Source organism: Hippocampus bargibanti, linkage group LG01 (assembly GCF_051943395.1).
Source record: "Hippocampus bargibanti isolate YZ-2025 linkage group LG01, ASM5194339v1, whole genome shotgun sequence".
NCBI lineage: Eukaryota > Metazoa > Chordata > Actinopteri > Syngnathiformes > Syngnathidae > Hippocampus > Hippocampus bargibanti.
Genome location: NC_142734.1, coordinates 19,585,875 through 19,607,725, shown reverse-complemented (window position 1 = coordinate 19,607,725; position 21,851 = coordinate 19,585,875). Strand labels below are relative to the sequence as shown.

Here is a 21,851-nt window from a genome sequence, read left to right as displayed (position 1 = left end):
TCGAAGTGGGGCAATCAGGCTAGTCGTTAGTCAGAACGATAGGAACTATCAGGGGAGCAGCTCTGCTGCTCCCCCCAACCTGAGAGCAAGGACCTATCATAGCAGAGTCCGGCACCGCCATGTCTGGACAGTAAGGATATATATATAGGGCCTAAACTACCAGTAAGACTTTAGTTTGCTGACAAAGTTTTTGGATAAGAAGCGTAACGTCTGACAACTTCAAAGAAGTACAGATGATGGCTGAAGAAAGCTTTTCATCGATGGACCACTCCTTTATGACTGAGACCTTACACAGACGCATTCAATTAAGTGTAAGAAATCCTAGACTCTACTCTCATCAGAAAAAAAGAGTTAATTCCCAAGTTATATGGGTCTGGATTTATCTGAGCTTGAAATGGGGAGGCTGTACAAAATACAATACATATATATTGATCTATTTAGCGCTGTAACCACAGCTGAAGCTGTAACAAAGCGCTAACATGGATAAAAGGCAAATGCAGCCCCCTTGTGTATGGGAAAACATTGCCAGAGGTCTGACCAGAGCTTTATCGACAACGCAAGAAAAAACAACCCCCCCAAAAAATTCACCCTTTTCAATTCTTGAATAAATTCAGGATTGGTAGCGAATTAAAAGTATGACTCTCAGACTCACAGGGAATTGTGCGCAGATACAGGTTATCCCTGATCACCTGCTGAAGCTTGTGGTCCAGAGAACCCTTCTGGAACTGCAGGCTGAGGTAGTGATGCAAATCGGCATTCAGCACCTTCCCTAGGAGAAAAAAGACCATATTTCAGTTACCTCCTTTTTTTTAATCAAGGGAGATAAAAAAGACAGAGTTGTGCATCAATACACTAAGCCAGGAACCACCTTATGACCACTTGCTTCTGTCATAATAATGGAACATGTGAGCAGTATTAAATATTCTGCAAATACAAAGGCATGAATTTGGTTTTTTTGACACTGTAGGGGTGATATGAATGAAATTATAAATTATATGGAAAGGTGTTCAACATAGTTTTTACTCATGCAATCAGAATTGGAATTAAATAGTTTACTGGATATAATTACCTTGTACGGGTGTTTACAATGCTGTGTGTAACTTGTGAAACTGTGTCATCAGAATTAACTGACAAGAAATTACAAAGAACATTGTGCACTGAGACCCAATTTTAAACTGATTCTGTGTAACCTAAGCCGTTGCAGTCAATCTTTGCCAATGTGAAAACATTTCAAAAATTATAATTAGATGTGTTTACCACATGATATGGAAAAAAGAGAGAAAGTGAAACAACCTTTCAGTGAGAACAGAGAAAGCTAAAAAATGTTTTTAGAAGCTTCAGCAGGAAGAACTGAAAAATACATTTGGTTCAGCAGAAGAAAGATAGTGACGCTAGTATGAGTTCAAACTCAAAACAACAAATAAGGGTTAAATGTTTATGAAGAAATGTGTGTTACGCAACATTTTGGTGTTCAAGAATGCTTGCTGGCTGCATTGCAGCCACGAGGAACTAATATTTCATCTGCACTTCCAAACAACTCGGGTGTCCCTGCTTCTTCATTGAAACAGTCAAGCAACTGCGGCATAGCTGGGGCCAATCGACACACACTGTTATGCAACTCTTTGGACTTTTGACCAGAACAATACGAGTGAGGAATTTAGGTCAAGGGAATATAAGTTGGGTCTCAATGCATTTTGCACACCAGAAACCACAAGCTTGCGGTCTAGTGTTCCCAAAAGCCGAAATGTGGAAGACATTTAAATGAACAAAAACATAATAAAACAACACAAAACATTGTCATTCCTGCTTCGGAATGTCCAGCAAAGCAAACCCAGAAAGGATCAGCTGGAATCAGTCGTGACAATGAAGGTTACTAATTGCCACCATGGGATTGCAGAGGGGAGATGCCCCACAGGTCGCCAAAATCAATCTCCCAAACGTAAACGCATGCAAATCACCGCCCCTGTCGAAAGCCAACTCCAAATCCAGTACACAGAACAGGGCGGTCTTTGTGGCTTGCCTGTCAGGTTGTGTTAGTGTGCTACATCATATCTCCCGAGACAGAGAGAGGCAGAGAAAAAGAGAGGGAGCGGTACCTCTGAGCTTTCCGCTAATTTACATGGTAACATCATCGCTGGCCAGCCAGGGTTATAGTTTGAGGCATGTGGGTCACAATAGAAGTCTTTGTGCTTTGCCATTGGCCTATTAGACAAATACCATTCGGTTCCAGGGTGGAGAATCATTAAAAACAGAGGGAGGGCAGGGATGAGGGGGTTTTTGTCAGCAGAAAAGAGGAATGATGATGACATGGGAGCGTACAGGAGAAATGTGACTTGTCCCGATCCTCCTATCATCATTATCAGGGCATCTCTCCCTTTTGCCTTTCTTGTTGTGGATATTTATCATCCCAGGTGGATCCCAATGAGACTGCGCGCACTTCTGCATAAGATCACTTTGAGAAATACCAGTCGACTAAATCCTGCCTCTTATTCTCCATTACCTCACAATACCACATGCCTTTAAAAAGTTGATGTTTACCCTCTCTCTTTCCTAAGAGTCCAATCTTAAGTCTTGTCTGAGTCAAGTTGGTGTTTAATAATAACCATTCAAACACACACGTTCAAACTCATTTTTAAATTTTGCATTTGATATTTGCAATGAGTTCTAAAAAAACCTCAAATGAAAAGTTTAACTTTGGTTTTTAAGGAGGTGTCCAGTCAGCATAATATAATGCAGTTTTCGTCTGTTTTAACTGCTATCTAAACTATTGCTGCCCCCACGAGGATACGCTTGTAGGCTCATGTACACTTTCTTGCTCGGGGCTGGTATGCTGTATGCACTGATTTGAGCACTGATGTCAGCCTACCTCAAGCAACTCTAAGCAGATAATACTGTCATGTACATCATGAATAGTTCTGTGGTAGTAATTTAAAATCATAGAGCAAAAGAGATACGTACAATGATGGGATGATTAATCAATTGTCATGGCAAAAAAATATTGGACACATGAGTGATCACACAGATACGCAATAATCATTCTTTAAATTGTTATATATCGATTCCTGCTAAGCATCCAATAAAAGTGTTGACTTTTCATTCTTGCCTGGCTAATGATTGAATGAGTGAGGAGTCTGTGGGGTGCTGGTGGTTGAAGCGCATTGCCTCACTGTGAGGGCAACAAACAAGTGTACTCTAACAGGAATGCAACAGAAATGTAGCTTGACATGGTAGTGGACTCTTCTGTCAACAATTTCTCAAGCAATATGAGGTAAGAGTAAATCACATGGTGAAGGTGGCGATTTATTACATTTTCAGAGTTTTTGTTTTTTGGGAGTACGGAGGTGAGGATCACAAGCTTAGCACAGCAGTGCCATTACCGCTGCAGTCAGATGTAGGGCATTGCTACACAATCACACCCCCAATAAATAAAATCAAAGTTCATTATAAATATCCAAACTGAATAATTCATGTGCAAGAATGACATAATGAAAAAATAATACCGTCTATGTTATTGCAAGGACAAAAAAAGCTTTTCTTCAATGACAGAGGAAGCAAAAGTTCCAACAGTGGGTGTCTAATCAGACTTTCATGTTGGCACCTGTCGTAGCGAGAATGCCTCTGCATCTGCAAATTGCCTCCTTGTTAGGCGCATTTGGCAACTGCGGCCTGCAGAAAATGTCATTTCATTCTGTCGCTAGAATACACAGGGAAAGTTGAATCAGGGAAGGTTGAAATCAAAAAGATGCTCCGTTGAATCACTTTTTCTTGAAATTCGAGAACCAAAAGACAAAATCATTAAATGGTTATTACAGTTTGGACCTTAAAAATGCAATTGCTACAAGAACATTCTTGTATGTTGTTTGCTTTGGTCCACAATATAATGGCATGGCCAGTCATAGACCATAATCAGTCAGGACAATAGAAGTAATCAGTGTAGCCTCAGGGAATAGTCCTCTGCTCCCCCCAACCTTCATGCAGGGACCTATCAAAGCAGAGTACTGGCACCGCCACCCTGGACTGTAGGGATATATATATATTATATATATATATATATATATATATATATATATATATATATATATATATATATTATATATATATATATATATATATATATATATTGTGATGTCACAAGAGGCTGTGAGGCTGTGTCCTGGAGGGCAAATACATCCCCCTAAGATGGCTCCACCCAGAGAGAGTCTTGGCCCTATATGGTGGAAGGCAGCAATTCAAACCACACACCTGAGAGCCTCTGAGTGTGGCGGCCGGGGGAGACAAGCTCGATTGCTGTGCTCTGTGGAGAAACTGATTGCTGCATGAAACTCATCGCCAGTTGCGACCATACGACAGACACTGGATTTGGACTCTTGATAAAGGTGGCGAGGCTACCTGAGAAGGACATCAAGAGGGGTGAGGCCTAGAACCACATGGAAAAGAACTCTTCAGTCTTCAGTTTCACCTCAGAAGAGGCTTTATCTTGATTTAAGTATTGGAAGAGACAATATTCAAACCTTTGTTGCTTGTGAAATCCCCCTGAAACCCTTTATTAAAACCTTTGTTTGTATTCAAACCTGTCGGCCATTGCGCTCCTTGTCCTGTCCCGCTGAGAGCTCGCCTCTCATGATATCACATATGGTGGAGGATGCGGGCACTGGGCAAGCGTTAATAAGTGCATGGACATTGATGGTTTGTGTTATGTTTTCTTCAAATTGAAAATCCTTAAATTAAAAAAAAAAAAATGGAAGACATTTTGAAAACCCTTCTCGCAAGTCAGGAAGCCCAATATCAGGCCAATTTGGCTCTCCTGGAGGAGCAAAAGAGAGCCAATGAACTGAAGGCAGAGGAATTGCTCTTGCAAAAACAAATGGCCGCCAAGAACGTGCCCCGGGTGAAGGCGGGTGATTTTTTAGCCAAGATGGGGGTGACGGATGATTTTGAGGCAACCTGGTAAGAGGAAACCTGAGCAGATTTATCACGTTAACCTCCTAAAGAAATGGCATGCCAGAGAGGCGCTGTTTAGTTGCCTACCCCCCAGCGAGGCAAAGGAACCGGCCAGAGAAGACGTCCAGATGGGTCCAAATTTGTCCCCACACCAACGCCAGATGACCCTCGAATTGGTTGAGCGTAACCAAGACGTCTTCTCCTCCATACCTGGACACACAGACGTGGTGCAACACGAGATTCGCACCATACCTGGAAAAACAGTACACCAGCGTCCATACCGTGTGCCAGAGGCCCGTAAGACAGCTATACAGGAGGAGATAAGGAAGATGCTGGAACTTGGAGTAATCGAGGAGTCCCAAAGTGCCTGGGCAAGTCCGATCGTGTTGGTTCCCAAGCCAGACGGGTCAATACGATTCTGTAATGACTATCGGAAGTTGAATGAGGTGTCTGAATTTGATGCATATCCAATGCCTCGTGTTGATGATCTCATTGACTCCCTGGGACAGGCACGCTTCATTACGACTCTCAACCTCTCAAAGGGTTATTGGCAGGTGCCCCTGACCCCGGCATCAAAGGAGAAGACAGCCTTCGCCACACCAGAGGGACTCTACCAGTACACAAGGCTCCCGTTTGGTCTCCATGGAGCACCCGCCACGTTTCAGCGCCTCATGGACCGGATTCTCACCCCCCACAAGAGGTACGCAGCAGCATACTTGGATGATGTCATCATACAGAGTCCCGACTGGGAGAGTCACTTACCCCGAGTGCAAGCTGTGATTGACTCCCTCAGAAAAGCAGGTCTCACAGCAAACCCGAAAAAGTGCAGATTGGCATTTGGCGAGACCAACTCCCTGGGCTACACTATAGGACGAGGCCTGGTGAAGCCTCAAGAAGCAAAACTACGGGCCATACAAGATTGGCCCCAACCCCTTTCCAAAAAGCAGGTGAGGTCGTTCTTAGGCCTGGCTGGCTACTATAGACGATTTATCGCTGACTTTGTGACTATAGCAGCCCCTATGACAGAATTAACGACCAAAAAACACTCCCGGTTGGTGAAATGGAGCCCAGAGGCTGAAATGGCCTTCATCAATCAGAAACAGGCGCTGCGCTCCAGTCTGATCCTGGTGGCACCAGACTTCAGCAAGGAATTCATTGTCCAAGCTGATGCATCAGAAGTTGGTCTGGGGGCTGTACTCTCGCAAGTACATGGAGGAGAGGAACATCCCATCCTGTACCTTAGCAGGAAGCTGTTGCCGAGGGAAAGGAACAATTCCACAGTGGAGAAGGAGTGTCTTGCCATTACATGGGCTTTGGAGTCATTACGCTGCTATCTCCTGGGAAGACGTTTCACAGTGGTCTCTGATCATGCTCCTCTCCAATGAATCTCTGTTGTCCACAGGGCTGGCAAGCGCCAAGGCAATGCGGATGCCCTCTCCCGAAGGGAGGCCTTCCTGGCCTGTTTCGCATCCTTCACCCCGCCGAGGACGTCAGTCTCAAAGGGGGGGGATGTGTGATGTCACGAGAGGCTGTGTCCTGGAGGGCAAATACATCCCCCTCAGATGGCTCCACCCAGAGAGAGTCTTGGCCCCATCTGGTGGAAGGCAGCAATTCAAACCACACACCTGCGGCTGATCACGGCTTGATTGGCAAGCAAGGCTCTTAAGGCAGAGAGCCTCTGAGTGTGGCGGCCGGGTGAGACAAGACAAGCTCGATTGCTGTGCTCTGTGGAGAAACTGATTGCTGCATGAAACTCATCGCCAGTTGCAACCATACGACAGACACTGGATTGCTAAAGGTAGCTCGGCTACCTGAAAAGGACATCAAGAGGGGTGAGGCCTAGAACCACATGGAAAAGAACTCTGTCTTCAGTTTCACCTCAGAAGAGACTTTATCTTGATTTAAGTATTGGAAGAGACACTATTCAAACCTTTGTTGCTTGTGAAATCCCCCTGAAACCCTTTATTAAAACCTTTGTGTGTATTCAAACCTGTCGCCCATTGCGCTCCTTGTCCTGTCCTGCTGAGAGCTAGCTCTCATGATATCACAATATATATATATATATATATATATATGGCCAAAACGACGAGCACTCATGGGTGATAAGCGAAACGTCTGATGACGGCTAAAGAAACTTTCATTGATGGGCCACTCCTGTACGACTGAGAGCTTACACCAACACGAAGAAGTCAGATAGAGATGTGTCCAGAGGAGGCACACTGGAATGTGAACAATTGCTGCACAATTTATTTTGAGCGTTTGGCAGAAACCAAAAAAATGTGCTCGATTAGTAGAGCAGTTTCCACCTCTGCTTGGATGTCTCGGTAAGCTCTCAGTTGTACAGGAGTGGTCCATCGATAAAAATGTTTCTTCAGCCGTCATCTGTACTTCCTTGAATGTGTCGGACGTTTCGCTTCTTATTCAAGATGCTTCTTGAGCGAACTAAAGTCTCGCTGGTAGTTTCGGCCCTATATATATCCCTACTGTCCAGAAATGACTGCTATGATTGGTCGCTGCTCTCAGGTTGGGGGGAGCAGAGGACTACTCACTGCGGCTCCATTGATTACTTCTATTGTCCTGACTGATTACTTCTATTGTCGTGCCTGAGTATGAGGTCCACAACTGGCCTGATTGCCCCATTTGCTCTGGTATCACCTCATCAGCATAACTAAGCCCATGTTGCCTAAGCAGTCTGTTGTACGAACGATCCAAATTGAACCTCACACCGCCATGGCGGTTTAGTGAAGGATTTTGCTGTTTTATGAAAATAGTTTCTTTTCAAACCATCTATTTTCTTTCGCTAAGATTTTAAACTCATTGTCGTCAAATGAGTGGTTGCTAGCTTTTGGGTGCATATGTACTGTCGATTGAGGCCCACTAGTATTATCCCTGAGATGTTGATGAATTCTTTTTTTGAGAATTTGTTTAGTCTCCCGAATGTATTGCTCTTTACAGTTTTCATTCTTACAATGTATTGAATAAACTACATTACTACTACTACTACATTACAGCCTATCCTTTGGATGCCCTAATTTTTGCCTTAAAGTGTTGCCAAAGGACTCTGTAGTTTTTCAGAAACTCCTGCAATGTAAGGTACTGCTACTCCTCTCCTTTTTACTCCTCTCCTTTTTTTACTCCTCTGCTTGGATGGATATTTAACTTTGTGATAAGTTTTGCATGTGCACACCTACTCCCAAATGGCACCACTCATGGCACCATTAATTACCCATCAGCTACCGCAGATGACCAAGGACATTACAAGCATTCATTTTGGTTTGCTTGAAGTAGCAGAGTGTACTTCTTTCTTTCCTTTCCTCTTATTTTCATAACTTTGCTGCTGTGAAATGTAAATTTCTCCACTGCGAGACGAATAAAGGTACATCCAATCCAATCCAAGCCTGTTGGGCCATCAGTCAAAAAAAAATCTAAACAAGGACATGTATCAGCTACACCATAAAATCCAAGCCTTTTCTGCTCATGGCACTAAGTGGAACTGATATACTAAAGAGGTAGATTGTGTCGGAGTCCCGTTTGCCGTCTTTCCCGGGAACACTGTGTCAATTCATATCCTGATCTGTTGTACGGTGTATTCTTAGAAAAAGGCAGCAATTTGATTATTTCTGTTTCCACTCTGATCCATTGTTCATCTTGTGGAGGCCATATGGATGTCAAATAAAAGAAGCAGAAGTGGTTCCTCCAACCTTTGAAGCCCGGTATCTGGGACGGGAATCTGATTTAATTCTTAATTCTGTCCAGAAATACATACACAACATCGTGTTGTTAGCAAGCAAGAAAGCAATCACAAGGAGATGGCTAACAAAAGAACCCCCAACAGTCAAAGGCTGGGTTAAGGTGGTGGGTGAAATTTATGAAATGAAATAAATTACATTGTCCGAGGCGAGCGAGAGAAATTTGAGAGACTATGGGATACCTGGGAAAATTTTACAGCAACCTAAGTGCTTATAAAGATATTTAAGTTAACCTATGAACCTCAATCCAGTCAAGATCAAAATTGTTAATGATTGCTATTATAATTACATTATTATTATTGTCATTATTTTTATTTGTATTACTATTATTTGTTTCTGATTTTTTTTCATTATTTGTTTACTTTTTTTCTTCTATGGCACAGTGAACAGGACATTGAATCAGCAGAATTGCAAGAAATGTAAAATGTCTTATTGAGATGGTCATGTGATCTATGTTTTGTTTTGATGTCTTGACCAGATGATGCTCAATGTGACCATGTTCTCCCTTTTCTAACTGTTCTAAAAAAATTTAAAAAAACGTTAAAAAATAATAAAAGAAGCAACTCTGTGTCATTCTAAGCCTTCTGTTGTTTGAAAGAGCTGTGCCTTGAGAACACTCCATTTGGCTGGTCTTTTCTACCCATCTCCAAGCGGTTGATTTCTCCGCATTAATTATTTCAATCAAATTTTCCCTGCACGGGGAGTGGCCAAGCTTAATTTTGTGATGCGAGTTCTCCTTGACCTCACTTCAGACGATGGTTGAGTGGAGACCAGCATATACCGTTTGCAATAGAATGCTGGCTCGTGGCTCCAGAATTGCTGGTGGATTTTCTGTTATGACACATGTTGCACGTTTGTTACGTGGAGCACCCGTGGGATCTTTTTAGGTCATCTCATAGTAATTATGAACATTTTTTTACGCTCCACTCTCTCAATATTTATTGCTGTAGTCACCCAGGAAAACACAGTTCAGATTTGTGGCACCCACTCTAATTGTAACATTTATGTTTATTTGCAAATTATCTCTCACATTAGAGCATCAAAATCCTTCCACATTTTTTCCTTCCTTCAAAGATCGTAAAACTCCAGTATAAGGGACCTTCTGTTCCTGCAATGGTAGACATGCAACGTGCAGAACAGTTACTGCAGTGGCTCAAAACAAACTGCTGCAAAAACCTGCGCACTGACCACCATAACCGCAGCTCACTCGTGCACACGATTTAATGAGAAGGAGATCAGATAGCAGAACGATGCATTCTGACATGTCTCTGCGGTAGAATGGCTTCTTTGCATCTGTTGATATTTGGGAATCAGAACGAGTTGATATGTCATCAACTAGAGAGTAGAGAGGTCGAGAGGGGTGATGGTGTGAAGGATGGAGGACCTGTAAGAATGAGTGAGGGGCATGTCAAAGTGTAGTAAAAACAATGTTTTTATATTTCATTTAACATTGACAGCACTCGACGTCATGCAAGGCACGGCCCGGAAACGGGTTAAGTAATGACTCTAAATAATAACGTGTATCTCAACCCTGTTTGTAATGGTGACGAAACACATTTTCAGTGTTTTCCAACATGATGATGTGAGATGGCATTTGACTGAACATCACCTCCAAAAGGCTACAAATACCAAGCAGTCAGTGATGCTTTAACGGCGCAGCCTAGTAATATGCACAGCTGAGCAGAAGGCTTTATGAGAAAGCTCACCCAGGAGAATGCTTTTCTTTCTTTTTTTAATGTGATTGCCCATATGCTGCCTCTCTCGCCAGCTCTGACATCCTAATACTTCATCCTAGTATAAGCATGTATCATGGCAACATTCACTTTTTAGCCAGTAAATTGATGGCCATGAATTATTGAATGATTTAAAAATGCTTCAAGGGCATGCTACAAATCCCCGACAAAAAAAAAAAAAAAAAAAAAAAAAAAAAAAAAAATAGAAAAAATTGAAAGCATGTCTAATCCTCAACACACCTCAACCAGTCACAATTGTGAACTTCCTGCAAAATAAATATATAAATAAAAACAAGCAATATAATAATTATATATATATATATATATATATATATATATATATATATATATATATATATATATATATATATATATATATATATATATATATATATATATATATATATATGACATGCCGGCTCAGACGTCGCCCGGCCAAAAAAGGTCTGTGTCAGGTGATGACCTTGATGAAAAATGGGCTACTGGAACAAAGCGGAGATGGACGAGATGTGATAACATGGCTCTGTTGGAATGCTAATACTCAAGCACCCTTGTCAGAGGGGTTACATGTGGAGAATGGGAGCCGAATGGTTACTTCGAAATCCACGGTCACGGTTGACCACGAAACAACTAGTAGCTCAGTGTTCCAATGTCCACAAACGGCAAATGCTATCACAACTTGAGATTGATAAGGTACAACATAAATTTCGAGGTGAAGGACCCCGGCTGTCACATTAGAGCAGGGGTGCTCACACTTTTTCAGCATACGAGCTACTTATCAGAATCAGAATCATCTTTATTGCCAAGTATGTAGAACACACAAGGAATTTGTTTCCGGTAGAACACGCTGCACTAGTATCGTCGTCAAAAAAAACTGCTAAGTGGCACTATACAGTTCCATTTTGGCTACTGTTGAAAGAGTTCAAAGAGTTCAAAGAGTTAATGGCTTGGGGGAAGAAGCTGTTTAAATGTCTGCTGGATTTGGTGCGCATGGATCGGTAGCGCCTGCCTGAGGGGAGTAGCTGGAAAAGGTGGTGGGCAGGGTGCGGAGGGTCCAGTAGGATTTTCCGCGCCCTAGTTTGGATTCTTGCAGTGTGCAAGTCCTCGAGAGTGGGTAGGGCGGTGCCAATGATTTTTTCCGCCGTCCTAACTGTCCGTTGAAGTCGGATTTTGTCCATTTTTGTGGCGGCCCCGAACCAAACGGTGATGGAAGAACACAGGATGGATTCGATGACAGCCGTGTAGAAATGTTGCAGCACCTCCTGTGGCAGGCTATGCTTCTTTAGCAGCCTCAGGAAGTACATTCTCTGTTGGGCCTTTTTCAGGATAGAGTTGGTGTTGACTTCCCACTTCATGTCCTGGGAGACTGTGATTCCCAGGAACTTGAAGGTCTCAACGGTTGACACAAGGCAGTTGGATAGTGTGAGGGGTAGCTGTGGTGATGGATGTTTCCTGAAATCCACGATCATCTCAACTGTCTTGAGCGTGTTCAGCTCCAGGTTGTGACGGCTGCACCAGAGCTCCAGCTGCTCCACTTGTTGTCGGTACGCAGACTCGTCGCCGTCTTTGATGAGACCGATGACCGTGGTGTCGTCTTATAAAAACTACCAAGTCAAAATGATCTACCCACGACAAAAATGCAAAACATAATTATTTTCAAATGTTTTAAGGATTCTTTGTATGTACAATACGTCTGTGGTGGTTCTTAATTTGGTTCTCAAATTTGTACAGATGACGGCTGAAGAAACCTTCTCATCGTTGTATGTACAATGTATGTTGATGTACCTTGCATAACTGAATAAGCCAATATTGCACAACACACATAATAACGACATATATATAACATAATAAATAACTATTAACATTTTTTGTAATTACCTGAGTTTACTTTGATGACTTGCACTGAATTGAATCAGCCAGGGATGCATAGTCCGTACAGTAGCTGATCACAGCCAGCCTCAAGCACATTTCCAAATGTTCATCATTCATGGTGGAACGGTATTTGGACTTAATGATCTTCATGTAGGAAAAGGCTGACTCACATAAATCAGTGGAGCCGAATAATGCAGTCAAGGAGGTAGCACATTTCCTCATGTTGGGGTACTTTTCCTGTGTGAGTAAGTTACAGAACTGTCCATGAGCCCTGGACTTCAGCAGTGAGAACACTCACAATCTCCGATGTCTTTCCACATTTGCTGGGTTAAATCCTCAGCCATATCTCTGCCTTATTTTTAAAGTCTCTGAACAAGGAGTCAGCTGCTTCAACGAATGCTTCTTTTACCATCTCTCCGTCTTGGAAGGACTTATTGTTTTTAACGATGGCGTGACTCACCCAGAACAATGCTTCGGTTGGCGGCTTTCGCTTTTGAAGTATGTTGAGTGAAAAATGACTGCTGTCCGGACAACTGGGATTTTAGTTCGTCCACCGTTCTTTTTCTGAGCTGGCTTTTCGGCGGGAAGTCAATGTCGTATTTTCCATGAACAGTCCGAAAATGCCGCTCCACATTTTCCCATTCCGTATGACAGTAATATGTTTTACCCCCTTACTTTATCCAGGTTTCTCACTCATTTTGATCACCATATGTTTTAGCAAGGGCTTAAAATCTGAGGTAATTCGCTGACTAGCTTGTAAATTTTGCTGCGTTTAGCGCTGTTGTTTACGCATGCACAGCCACCTAAAGGTAAAAATTCAGTTGTCATCTGAATGGTTGCCTTGTATGTCAATCAAGTGACGGGACGTTTGATAGGCTGACAAATGTTTTTTTTTACTGTCACGCTGCGATCGACCAGTACGACCTCCGCGATCGACCGGTAGATCGCGATCGACGTAATGAGCACCCCTGCATTAGAGGAAGAGGTGAGACCAGAGATTGGGAGGCAAGCCCCAATGAATGATGAGATTGGGATGCCAATGAATGAAATGCTGAGCGAAGCAGCAACTGACCTGAGAGATAAGATCATGGCAAGAATGAAAACAGGGCAACCAAGAAACCGATTACATGGAAAAGACGGTTGGAGGCTAAGATCAAGGCGGCTCGGAAAGATGTGAGTCAATTGACGGAGACCCAGAGAGGTGTGAATAAAAGGCCAATACCCAAGAGGTACATGCAAATAACCATACCTGAAGCACTCAAAACTGCCAAACAAAGGCTCTAGGTGTTGTCCAGTCACCTAAAGACGTACACGAAAGCGAATGACTCCAGAAGAATAAACAGGCTGTTCGCAACACAACCTGCAAAAGTGTACGCTCAGTGGCAGGGTTCTAACAGCAGAGCAGACCCTCCAAGACTGGAAACTGAAAAATACTGGAAAGGCATATGGGAGAAGGAGGTCGCACATAACAGCAGTGCACAATGGCTGGTGACTCTGAGAGAGGAGCACAGCAACCTCCCTGAACAGAACCCAGTTACCATCACAGCGGCAGACATACAAGAGTCTCAGGTATGAAAAACTGGATGGCACCAGGCTATGGTGGTATGGTCCACACTTACTGGCTAAAGAAACTCACAGCACTCCATGAGCACCTAGCAGCACAAATGAACCAGTTGCTGATGGATGGGTCTCACCCAGGATGGCTAACCGAAGGGCGGACAATCCTGATCATGAAGGATTCCTCAAAGGGTGCAGTTCCTTCCAACTATCGGCCAATAACCTGTCACTTCACAACATGGAAGCTCATGTCATCATTGCGGCTAAGATAAGTGGACACAAGAATCAATACATGAGCAAAGGACAGAAAGGCATTGGTAGAGATACTAGACGTGCCAAACATCAGCTGCTGGTTGACAGAACAGTCGCACAAGACTGCAGGTCCTGACATACAAACCTGTGCACAGCCTGGATTGATTACAAGAAAGCATATGACTCGATGCCACACACACACACACACATATATATATATATATATATATATATATATATATATACTGCGATTGGCTGGCAACCAATTCAGATTCAGGGTGTCCCCCGCTTCGTGCCCGAAGACAGCTGAGATAGGCTCCAGCAACCCCCGCGACCCTAATGAGGAATAAGCGGTACAGAAAATGAGATGAGATGATATATATATATATATATATATATATATATATATATATATATATATATATATATATATATATATATATATATATATATATATATATATATATATATATATAACATGTTGTTCCCTGCAGTGAATTTCCAACAAGGGATTGTATTATAGTCACATGTTGTTTTTTTTTATAATGACATACTGTATACTGATTTGAAGGACAACCGACACCATTTTTTTTTGTTTCGTATCTGACATCAGAAACACCTTTTATAGCATCTAAAATACCCAAAACACACAGGCTGATATTTGAAGTCAAATGCAAAACACCAATAAAAAGTGTCCAAAATCTGCCACAAATCAGCTCGAAACTGGGGATTTTCAGAAAGTCCCGCCCCCGGTTCGTGACGTCACGCCAAGTCGTCTTGCCTTGCTCAAGAAACAAAACAATGGGCTCACAGAGTTCAGATTCGGAGAAGATGCTTTCTTGTTACTCATCCAGTTATGAATATGATTCAAATAGCTTTGAAGAGGAAAGCATAAATGTTTGCAATCAATTAAAGGAGTCCTCCCATATCAATTCGAGCCGTCAATGGTAGCAATGTAGCGTCCCAGAAAATGCACAAGATGGCGCCCAAGCTCCATTGGAAATGGGCTGATTTGTCTGCTTGGAATTTGTATCAACTAGTATCAAATAGTAGTCTTGGTGCAACACACAATGATTCACCATCGCGTTATTTATGCGTTTTCCTTCTAATTTCATCATCAACACGGATCAACACGATGTTTTCAAACCAAACAAAGTACCCAAAATGCAGTGTGTCGCTTTCTCGGTCAGGGGCGTTACAGACATAACGTCACGTAGGGGATCGCCATCAACTCGAAAACAAGACTTCCGGAATATTCAGAGCGAGTCTTAAAACGTAAAACATAGCTATATGCGGTGGAATCTTTGTAAAATACGCTCAGTCGAAGTCATTTGAAGTGATTTTACAAATTATGGACACAACGTGTCCGGAGGCGTCGGTTGTCCTTTAACATCAATTCAACTGCCTTCATGAAGCTCTTTAAAACAACCACTGTTGTGGACAAAGTATAGGCAGCAAAAATAATTCATACAACAAACAATAAGAATTAATAACAAAGACAGTAGAAAGCACAAAAAAAAACAATATACATGAAAATGAAATCTCATGCTTTCTTACTTAAACGTGGCTATGTGACTAAAAATATAACTGCGTCTTACCAGTTTACTGAAAATAGTTATACAACCCTGCTCTAGAGTGCAGTTAGGATGAGAGGTTTTTATTGTTGTTCTTGTTTGTTCATTTTCCATGGAAACAGATCGTCCCAGATTTGGTTTGGAATTGAGGTCCGGTTCAGTATTTCATGTTTTTCCTGCTGGCTCATGAGGGGACCTGGGAGGGATCTAAAATACACCAGGTGTTAAACTAGTTTTATGTAGTAGTTTGGCACTGCATAAGTGAATATGGATGTCATTGTATTAATGTATGCGTGTCACGCTGCAGATAGGAGATAGATCAGGAGGTGGCCAAAAATGGGTATCCAGCAAAAGTCTGGTGTAGCAACACTGAGCCTGCTACGTGAGTCATATTGTTGTGCTGCTCAGAAACGGATGTAGGCAGGGCTGCCTGATGAGCTGTAAGTCTTTTTCGCCATGATGTCATAGAGATGACTCATTGGAGCTTTTCAGGCACGGTATTTTTTTGAGTCTGAGTCGTTCTCTTTGAGCTGCCGCGCAAACAAGAGGGTGGGCGCTGCAAAAGTTCAAATTATGTGAATCCAAATAACAAATACTACTGCGCTGGGAAAGAACAAACCCCCCTCCCCCCCAAAAAAAAATAAATAAATAAATAAATAAATAAATAAATAAATAAATCAGCATTTAAAAACTGTATCATTTGTTTTCTGTTTGCATTTGATCATTTTATCCAACAACCTTTTCCGTCCAATTTATGGACACGGTATTTGCCTCAACATTGCATTGATGGCATCACACAACATATCTTCCTAGAGTTGCACTATGTAATCCCAGGAGATGCGAAGTATGTAAATTTTGGCCATCCTCCGTGTGACACAGATTAAAGAGCACCATTGGAGAGAAAGAATGATGTCAATCATCGCCCTTGTGTTTCGTTAGATGTACACCGCAGGGAATAATGCTGAAACATTTGAGCGGTGTCAGACCAAGTCTGTCAGAAAAGTAAGGCGGGAGCAATTGAACAGCGCTGCTGAAGTATGTGAATCATTTTCAATTACTGGCTTGGATGAAGCCCACCAGCGTGACCATGTGGCATCTGCGATAACATGAATGATAGCACCCACAGGTTGACCGTAAATGTCTGAAGCAGATGCACTCAACTCTCAAGTTGTAATCTTCAAGCTTCAAGCAGGTCCCATGAGTAAATTATTTTAATTATTGTTTCAAATCAAATCAAGTCACCGGCAAATTTCAAGAATTGGAGTCAATAATTACTTAGTTCAAGGAAGTCCTCAGTCAAGTCTTCAAATGTTGCTTTGTGAAAAGAATCACAACATACTCCATATTAGTGGTGAAACAAATTTACCTCTCTGATTGCAAAAAATAAAAAAAAACATGCTTGAATTTCAATTAACTACTTATATTTTAAAAGAACAAAACCATTAGAAAAAGAGCGAATGAAAATGGACATCTGACAAAAAAGAGACATCTGCAAAAAATATCCAACTAAACAGCAGCAACTCTGCTCTTCTGCTAAATGTTGTTTCTCCGAGGGCAAAGTAAGAACTGAAGCAGCTTGTGGTTGATGCCTCATATCGGCACTCCTCTTGTTGCCCATGGCTCTATCACACTGAATGTGGTGTGAAATGAACGCAGCTTCAGATTTACGGTTTTCGAATGCCATTCTGGAAAATTCTCCAGAGCCCAGTCGAGGTTTTTTTGATGAATGAAATGGAAGAGGGAGAGGGAGACAGACAGAGAGAGAGCAAAAAAAGGACAACAGAACATCCCGAGAAGTGAGAGGGTTGTAATTGGTGGAGACTTCAATGGACATGTTGGCGCAGGAAACAAAGATGATGAGGAGGTGATGGGCAGGTTTGAACTACAGGTGAGGAACGCTGAAGGACAGATGGTAGTTGACTTTGCTAAGAGAATGAAAATGGCTATTGTGAATACTTTCTTTCAGAAGAAACAGGAACATAGGGTGACCGATAAGAGTGGAGGCAGAAGTACACAGGTGAGACTGAAAAAGGAAGGTGAGACCGATCTTTACAGGCTGGCGAGACAGAGAGACACAGATGGTAAGGACCTGCAGCAGGTTCGGGTGATTAAGGATAGAGATGGCCATGTATTAACAGGTGCCAGTAGTGTGATGGCAAGATGGAAACAGTACTTTGAAGAATTGATGAATGAGGAAAACGAGAAGGAACAAAGAGTAGAAGACGTGACTGTTGTGGACCAAGACGTAGCAAGCATTAGCAAGGATGAAGTGAGGAGGGCGCTGAAGAGGATGAAGGGGGGAAAGGCACTCAGGCCTGATGATTTACCAATTGAGGTATGGAAGTGTCTTGGAGAGGTGGCGGTGGTGTTCCTGACTGGGTTATTCAACAAGATCTTAGATGTTGAACAGATGCCTGAAGAATGGAGACGAAGAACATTTTTAAGAACAAAGGAGATGTGCAGAATTGTACTAACTACAGAGGAATAAAGTTGATGAGCCATACAATGAAACTCTGGGAAAGAGTAGTTGAAGCTAGACTAAGAGCAGAAGTGAACATTTGTGAGCAGCAGTATGGCTTCATGCCAAAAAAGAGTACGACAGATGCAGTGTTTGCTTTAAGAATGCTGATAGAGAAGTACAGAGTAGGTCAGAAGGAATTGTACTGTGTATTTGTAGAACTGGAGAAAGCATATGACAGGGTGCCCAGAGAAGAGCTGTGGCATTGCATGAGGAAGTCTGGAGTGACGGAAAAGTATGTCAGAGTGGTGCAATACATGTATCATGACTGTAAGACAGTTGTGAGGTGCGCTGTCGGTATGACTGAGGAATTCAAGGTGGAGGTGGGACTCCACCAGGGGTCAGCTCTGAGCCCCTTCTTGTTTGCTATGGTGATGGACAGGCTGACAGACGATGTTAGACAAGAATCTCCTTGGACCATGATGTTTGCAGATGACATTGTGATCTGTAGCAAGAACAGGGAACAGGTGGCGGAGAAACTAGAGATGTGGAGATATGCCCTGGAAAGGAGAGGAATGAAGATCAGTCACAGCAAGACGGAATATATGTGATTGAATGAGAGGGATCCAATTGCAAGAGTGATGCTTCTGGGAGAAGAGATAAAGAATGTGGAACATTTTAAGTACTTGGGGTCAACTGTCCAGAGCAATGGAGAGTGTGGAAAAGAGGTAAAGAGCGGCTGGAGAAAAATGTCAGGTGTGATGTGTGATAGAAGGGTTTCAGCTAGGATGAAAGGAAAAGTGTATAAAACCGTGGTGAGACCAGCCATGATGTTTGGACTGGAGACAGTGCCACTGAAGAAAAGACAGGAAGCAGAGCTGAAGATGTTGAGGTTTTTTTTGGGAGTGACCAGGTTGGATAGGATCAGGAATGAGTACATTCGAGGGACAACTCATATTAGAGGCTTTGGAGAGAAAGTCAGGGAGGTCAGACTGAGATTGTTCGGACATGTCCAGAGGAGAGAGAGTGACTATATCGGGAGACGGATGCTGGGCCTTGAACTGCTAGGCAGAAGAGCGAGAGGAAGACCGAAGAGGAGGTTTATGGATGTGGTCAAAGAGGACATGAAGGTAGCTGGTGTGAGAGAAGAGGATGCACAAAACCGGGATAGATAGAGGACATTGATTCGCTGTGGCGACCCCTGAGGGGAAAAGCCGAAAGGAAAAGAAGAAGACTAATTGTGCCATCCCCAAATGATGGCTAGAAATAGAAATATGATTAAACTCAAACAAACCAGTGAGAATTAAAAGAAAAAAAGCACACACCTCTTTGAGGATTCTCGGGAATGCTAAAGGGGTGGAATGTTTCAAGTTCCCTTATTCAAAAATGGGTAACGGGGAATGGCGGCCTGGTAGTCGAGTGGTTAGCACACCGGCTTCACAGTGCAGAGGTCGCCGGTTCGCGTCCCGATTCGGCCTCTCGGTGTGGAGTTTGCATGTTTCCCCGGGCCCGCGTTTGTATTTCTCCTCCGGTTTCCTCCCACACTCCAAAAACATGCATGGCAGGCAGATTGAACACTCCAAATTGTCCCTAGGTGTTAGTGTGACAGTGACTGTTGTATGTCTTTGTGTGCCCTGCGATTGGCTGGCAACCAATTCAGGGTGTCCCCCGCTTCGTGCCCGAAGACAGCTGGTATAGGTTCCAGCAACCCCCGCGAATGAGGAATAAGCGGTAAGGAAAAATGGATGGATGGTAACGAGGAGTTGCTGGAGCAAATCCCAACAGACTTAAGCCAGACTGTACCCCAGGCCGATCGCCAGTTAGTTGCAGGACAAATTTGTATAAAGTTGTGAGACATAAAAACATATATATTAACTGCGGTGACCCCAACCAACCAACTGTGAACATCTCGAATTAGATGGAATTTACAAAATGAATTGTCATTTTGTACAGCACTATTATTTAATCTGAGTGAGATATTTTAGTTGTAGCTAGCGATTTATCTATTTGAGTTACTTCCGGGTTGAGTGAACGCTGGTGTGTGTGGCTGACACTGCTCACCCACAGAAAAACTTATACTGTGACAGTAAAGGGACCTTGAGAGTTTTGAAAGGTGCTTAGAAATGAAATGTATTATTATTATTATTATTATTATTATTATTATTATTATTATTATTATTATTATTATTATTATTATTATTATTATTATTAAAGAGAGTCAGGCTGAAAACATAATTAAGAGTTGGTATTTCAAAATGTGTTGTCAATAACGTGTTTGTGTCACCAAGGCCGTGTAATCGTGGACCAGGTTGGACAAAATCCCTAATGCTTGCATGAGAGCAACAGTGGGGTTCAGTGGAAATGAGACACATAAAATAATAGCGTCACATATGCTGTTAGCTTCTTTTGAATCTTTCTTCTGGGCTGAGGTTCTGTGCATCTATTTTGGAAAATTATATTCAATTGCACGACTTTATAACGCTTGCGAAAGTCCGGAAGAAAGAAGCAGGCTTCTGATTGGCTGCCGTGCAGAGTATGCAAATTTCACTGCAGGTAGCCTATGTCTGTGTGCTCGGCGACGGTACACGTGTATTGTTTGCGCGTGAAGGCTAGGGCGTCAGTGAGGAGTTTGTTGAGCGCGGTCAGGACAAACCATCTATGATTTGGCGGAATTTAACACAAGTAGGTATAATTGAGCTTGAATATTTCGTTGTGGAATAATATGTTTTGAATGATGAAAGTGATTCAATTTTTTAATAAATGTTGATTTCTTTAACTTTGCCCCTTCAATGAAAACTTATTAAAAACAGACGCAATCTTGATGAATCACAGTGCATATGTTATTTTAATCTATTTCCATTTCCTCCTCCAAGTATCTGAGAAATAGTATGTAAACGCCATATTCCTTGAGACAAATTTATTACCTGATCAGGGATATTTTTCACATTTGAAAGACAGTTAATAAATTGGGTTCTTACTGTGCTATGAGGTTTGTACACACTACATTTAAAGGACAACCGGCACCATTTTTTTGTGTTTCCCACTGACATCAGAAAAAACGTTTTATAGCATCTAAAATACCCAAAACAGGCAGGGTGATATTTTTAGTTAAATGAAAAACACCAATAAAAATGACTTCAAAATGAATCCGGAAATGGCCAGTTTCAGAAGGTCCCACCCCCTTGTTCGTGACGTCACACCAAGACGTCTTGTCTTGCGCAAGAATCAAAACAATGGCTTCAGATTCGGAGAAGATGTTTTCTTGTTACTCAACCAGTTATGAATATGATTCAAATAGTTCTGAAGAGGAAAGCATAAATGTTTGCAATTGATTCAAGGAGCCAATTGATTCATATCAATTCGAGCCGTCAATGACAGCAATGTAGCACCCAGAAAATGCAGAAGATTGCGCCCAAGCTCCGTTGGAAATGGGCTGATTTGTCAGCTGGGAATTTGCGTCAGCGAATATCAAATAGTTGTCTTGGTGCAACACACAACGATTCACCATGGCATTATTTATGTGTTTTCCTTCTAATTTCGCCATCAACACGGATCAACACGAAGTTTTCAGACCAAACAAAGTACCCGAAATGCATTGTGTGTCGCTTTCTCAGTCAGGGGCGGTTCAAACGTGATGTCACATGGGGATCGTCATCAACCCGAAATCAAGACTTCTTGAATATTCAGCGCAAGTCTTGGAACGTAAACTATAGCT

General features: G+C 42.4%; 2 protein-coding genes and 1 pseudogene across 6 annotated transcripts in view; 2 read left to right on the top strand and 1 right to left on the bottom strand.

Annotated features, from left to right (window-relative positions):
* LOC148903419 (membrane-associated guanylate kinase, WW and PDZ domain-containing protein 3-like) overlaps positions 1 to 21,851 on the bottom strand; it is a 131,660-nt gene that overhangs the window by 55,782 nt on the left and 54,027 nt on the right. For all 3 annotated transcript variants that reach the window (XM_089002245.1, XM_089002255.1, XM_089002250.1), the window contains exon 2: positions 653 to 769. In XM_089002245.1, the coding sequence (XP_088858371.1) occupies positions 653 to 769 (117 nt within the window). The remainder of the gene's footprint in view (positions 1 to 652; positions 770 to 21,851) is intronic.
* The window catches only part of LOC148903420 (uncharacterized), a 49,341-nt gene continuing 30,490 nt past the window's right edge, over positions 3,001 to 21,851 (top strand). For all 3 annotated transcript variants that reach the window (XM_088998342.1, XM_088998201.1, XM_088998266.1), the window contains exon 1: positions 3,001 to 3,268. In XM_088998342.1, coding sequence (XP_088854468.1) covers positions 3,225 to 3,268 — 44 coding nt within the window. In that variant the 5' untranslated portion in view covers positions 3,001 to 3,224. The remainder of the gene's footprint in view (positions 3,269 to 21,851) is intronic.
* LOC148903421 (uncharacterized) lies at positions 13,335 to 14,240 on the top strand (annotated as a pseudogene).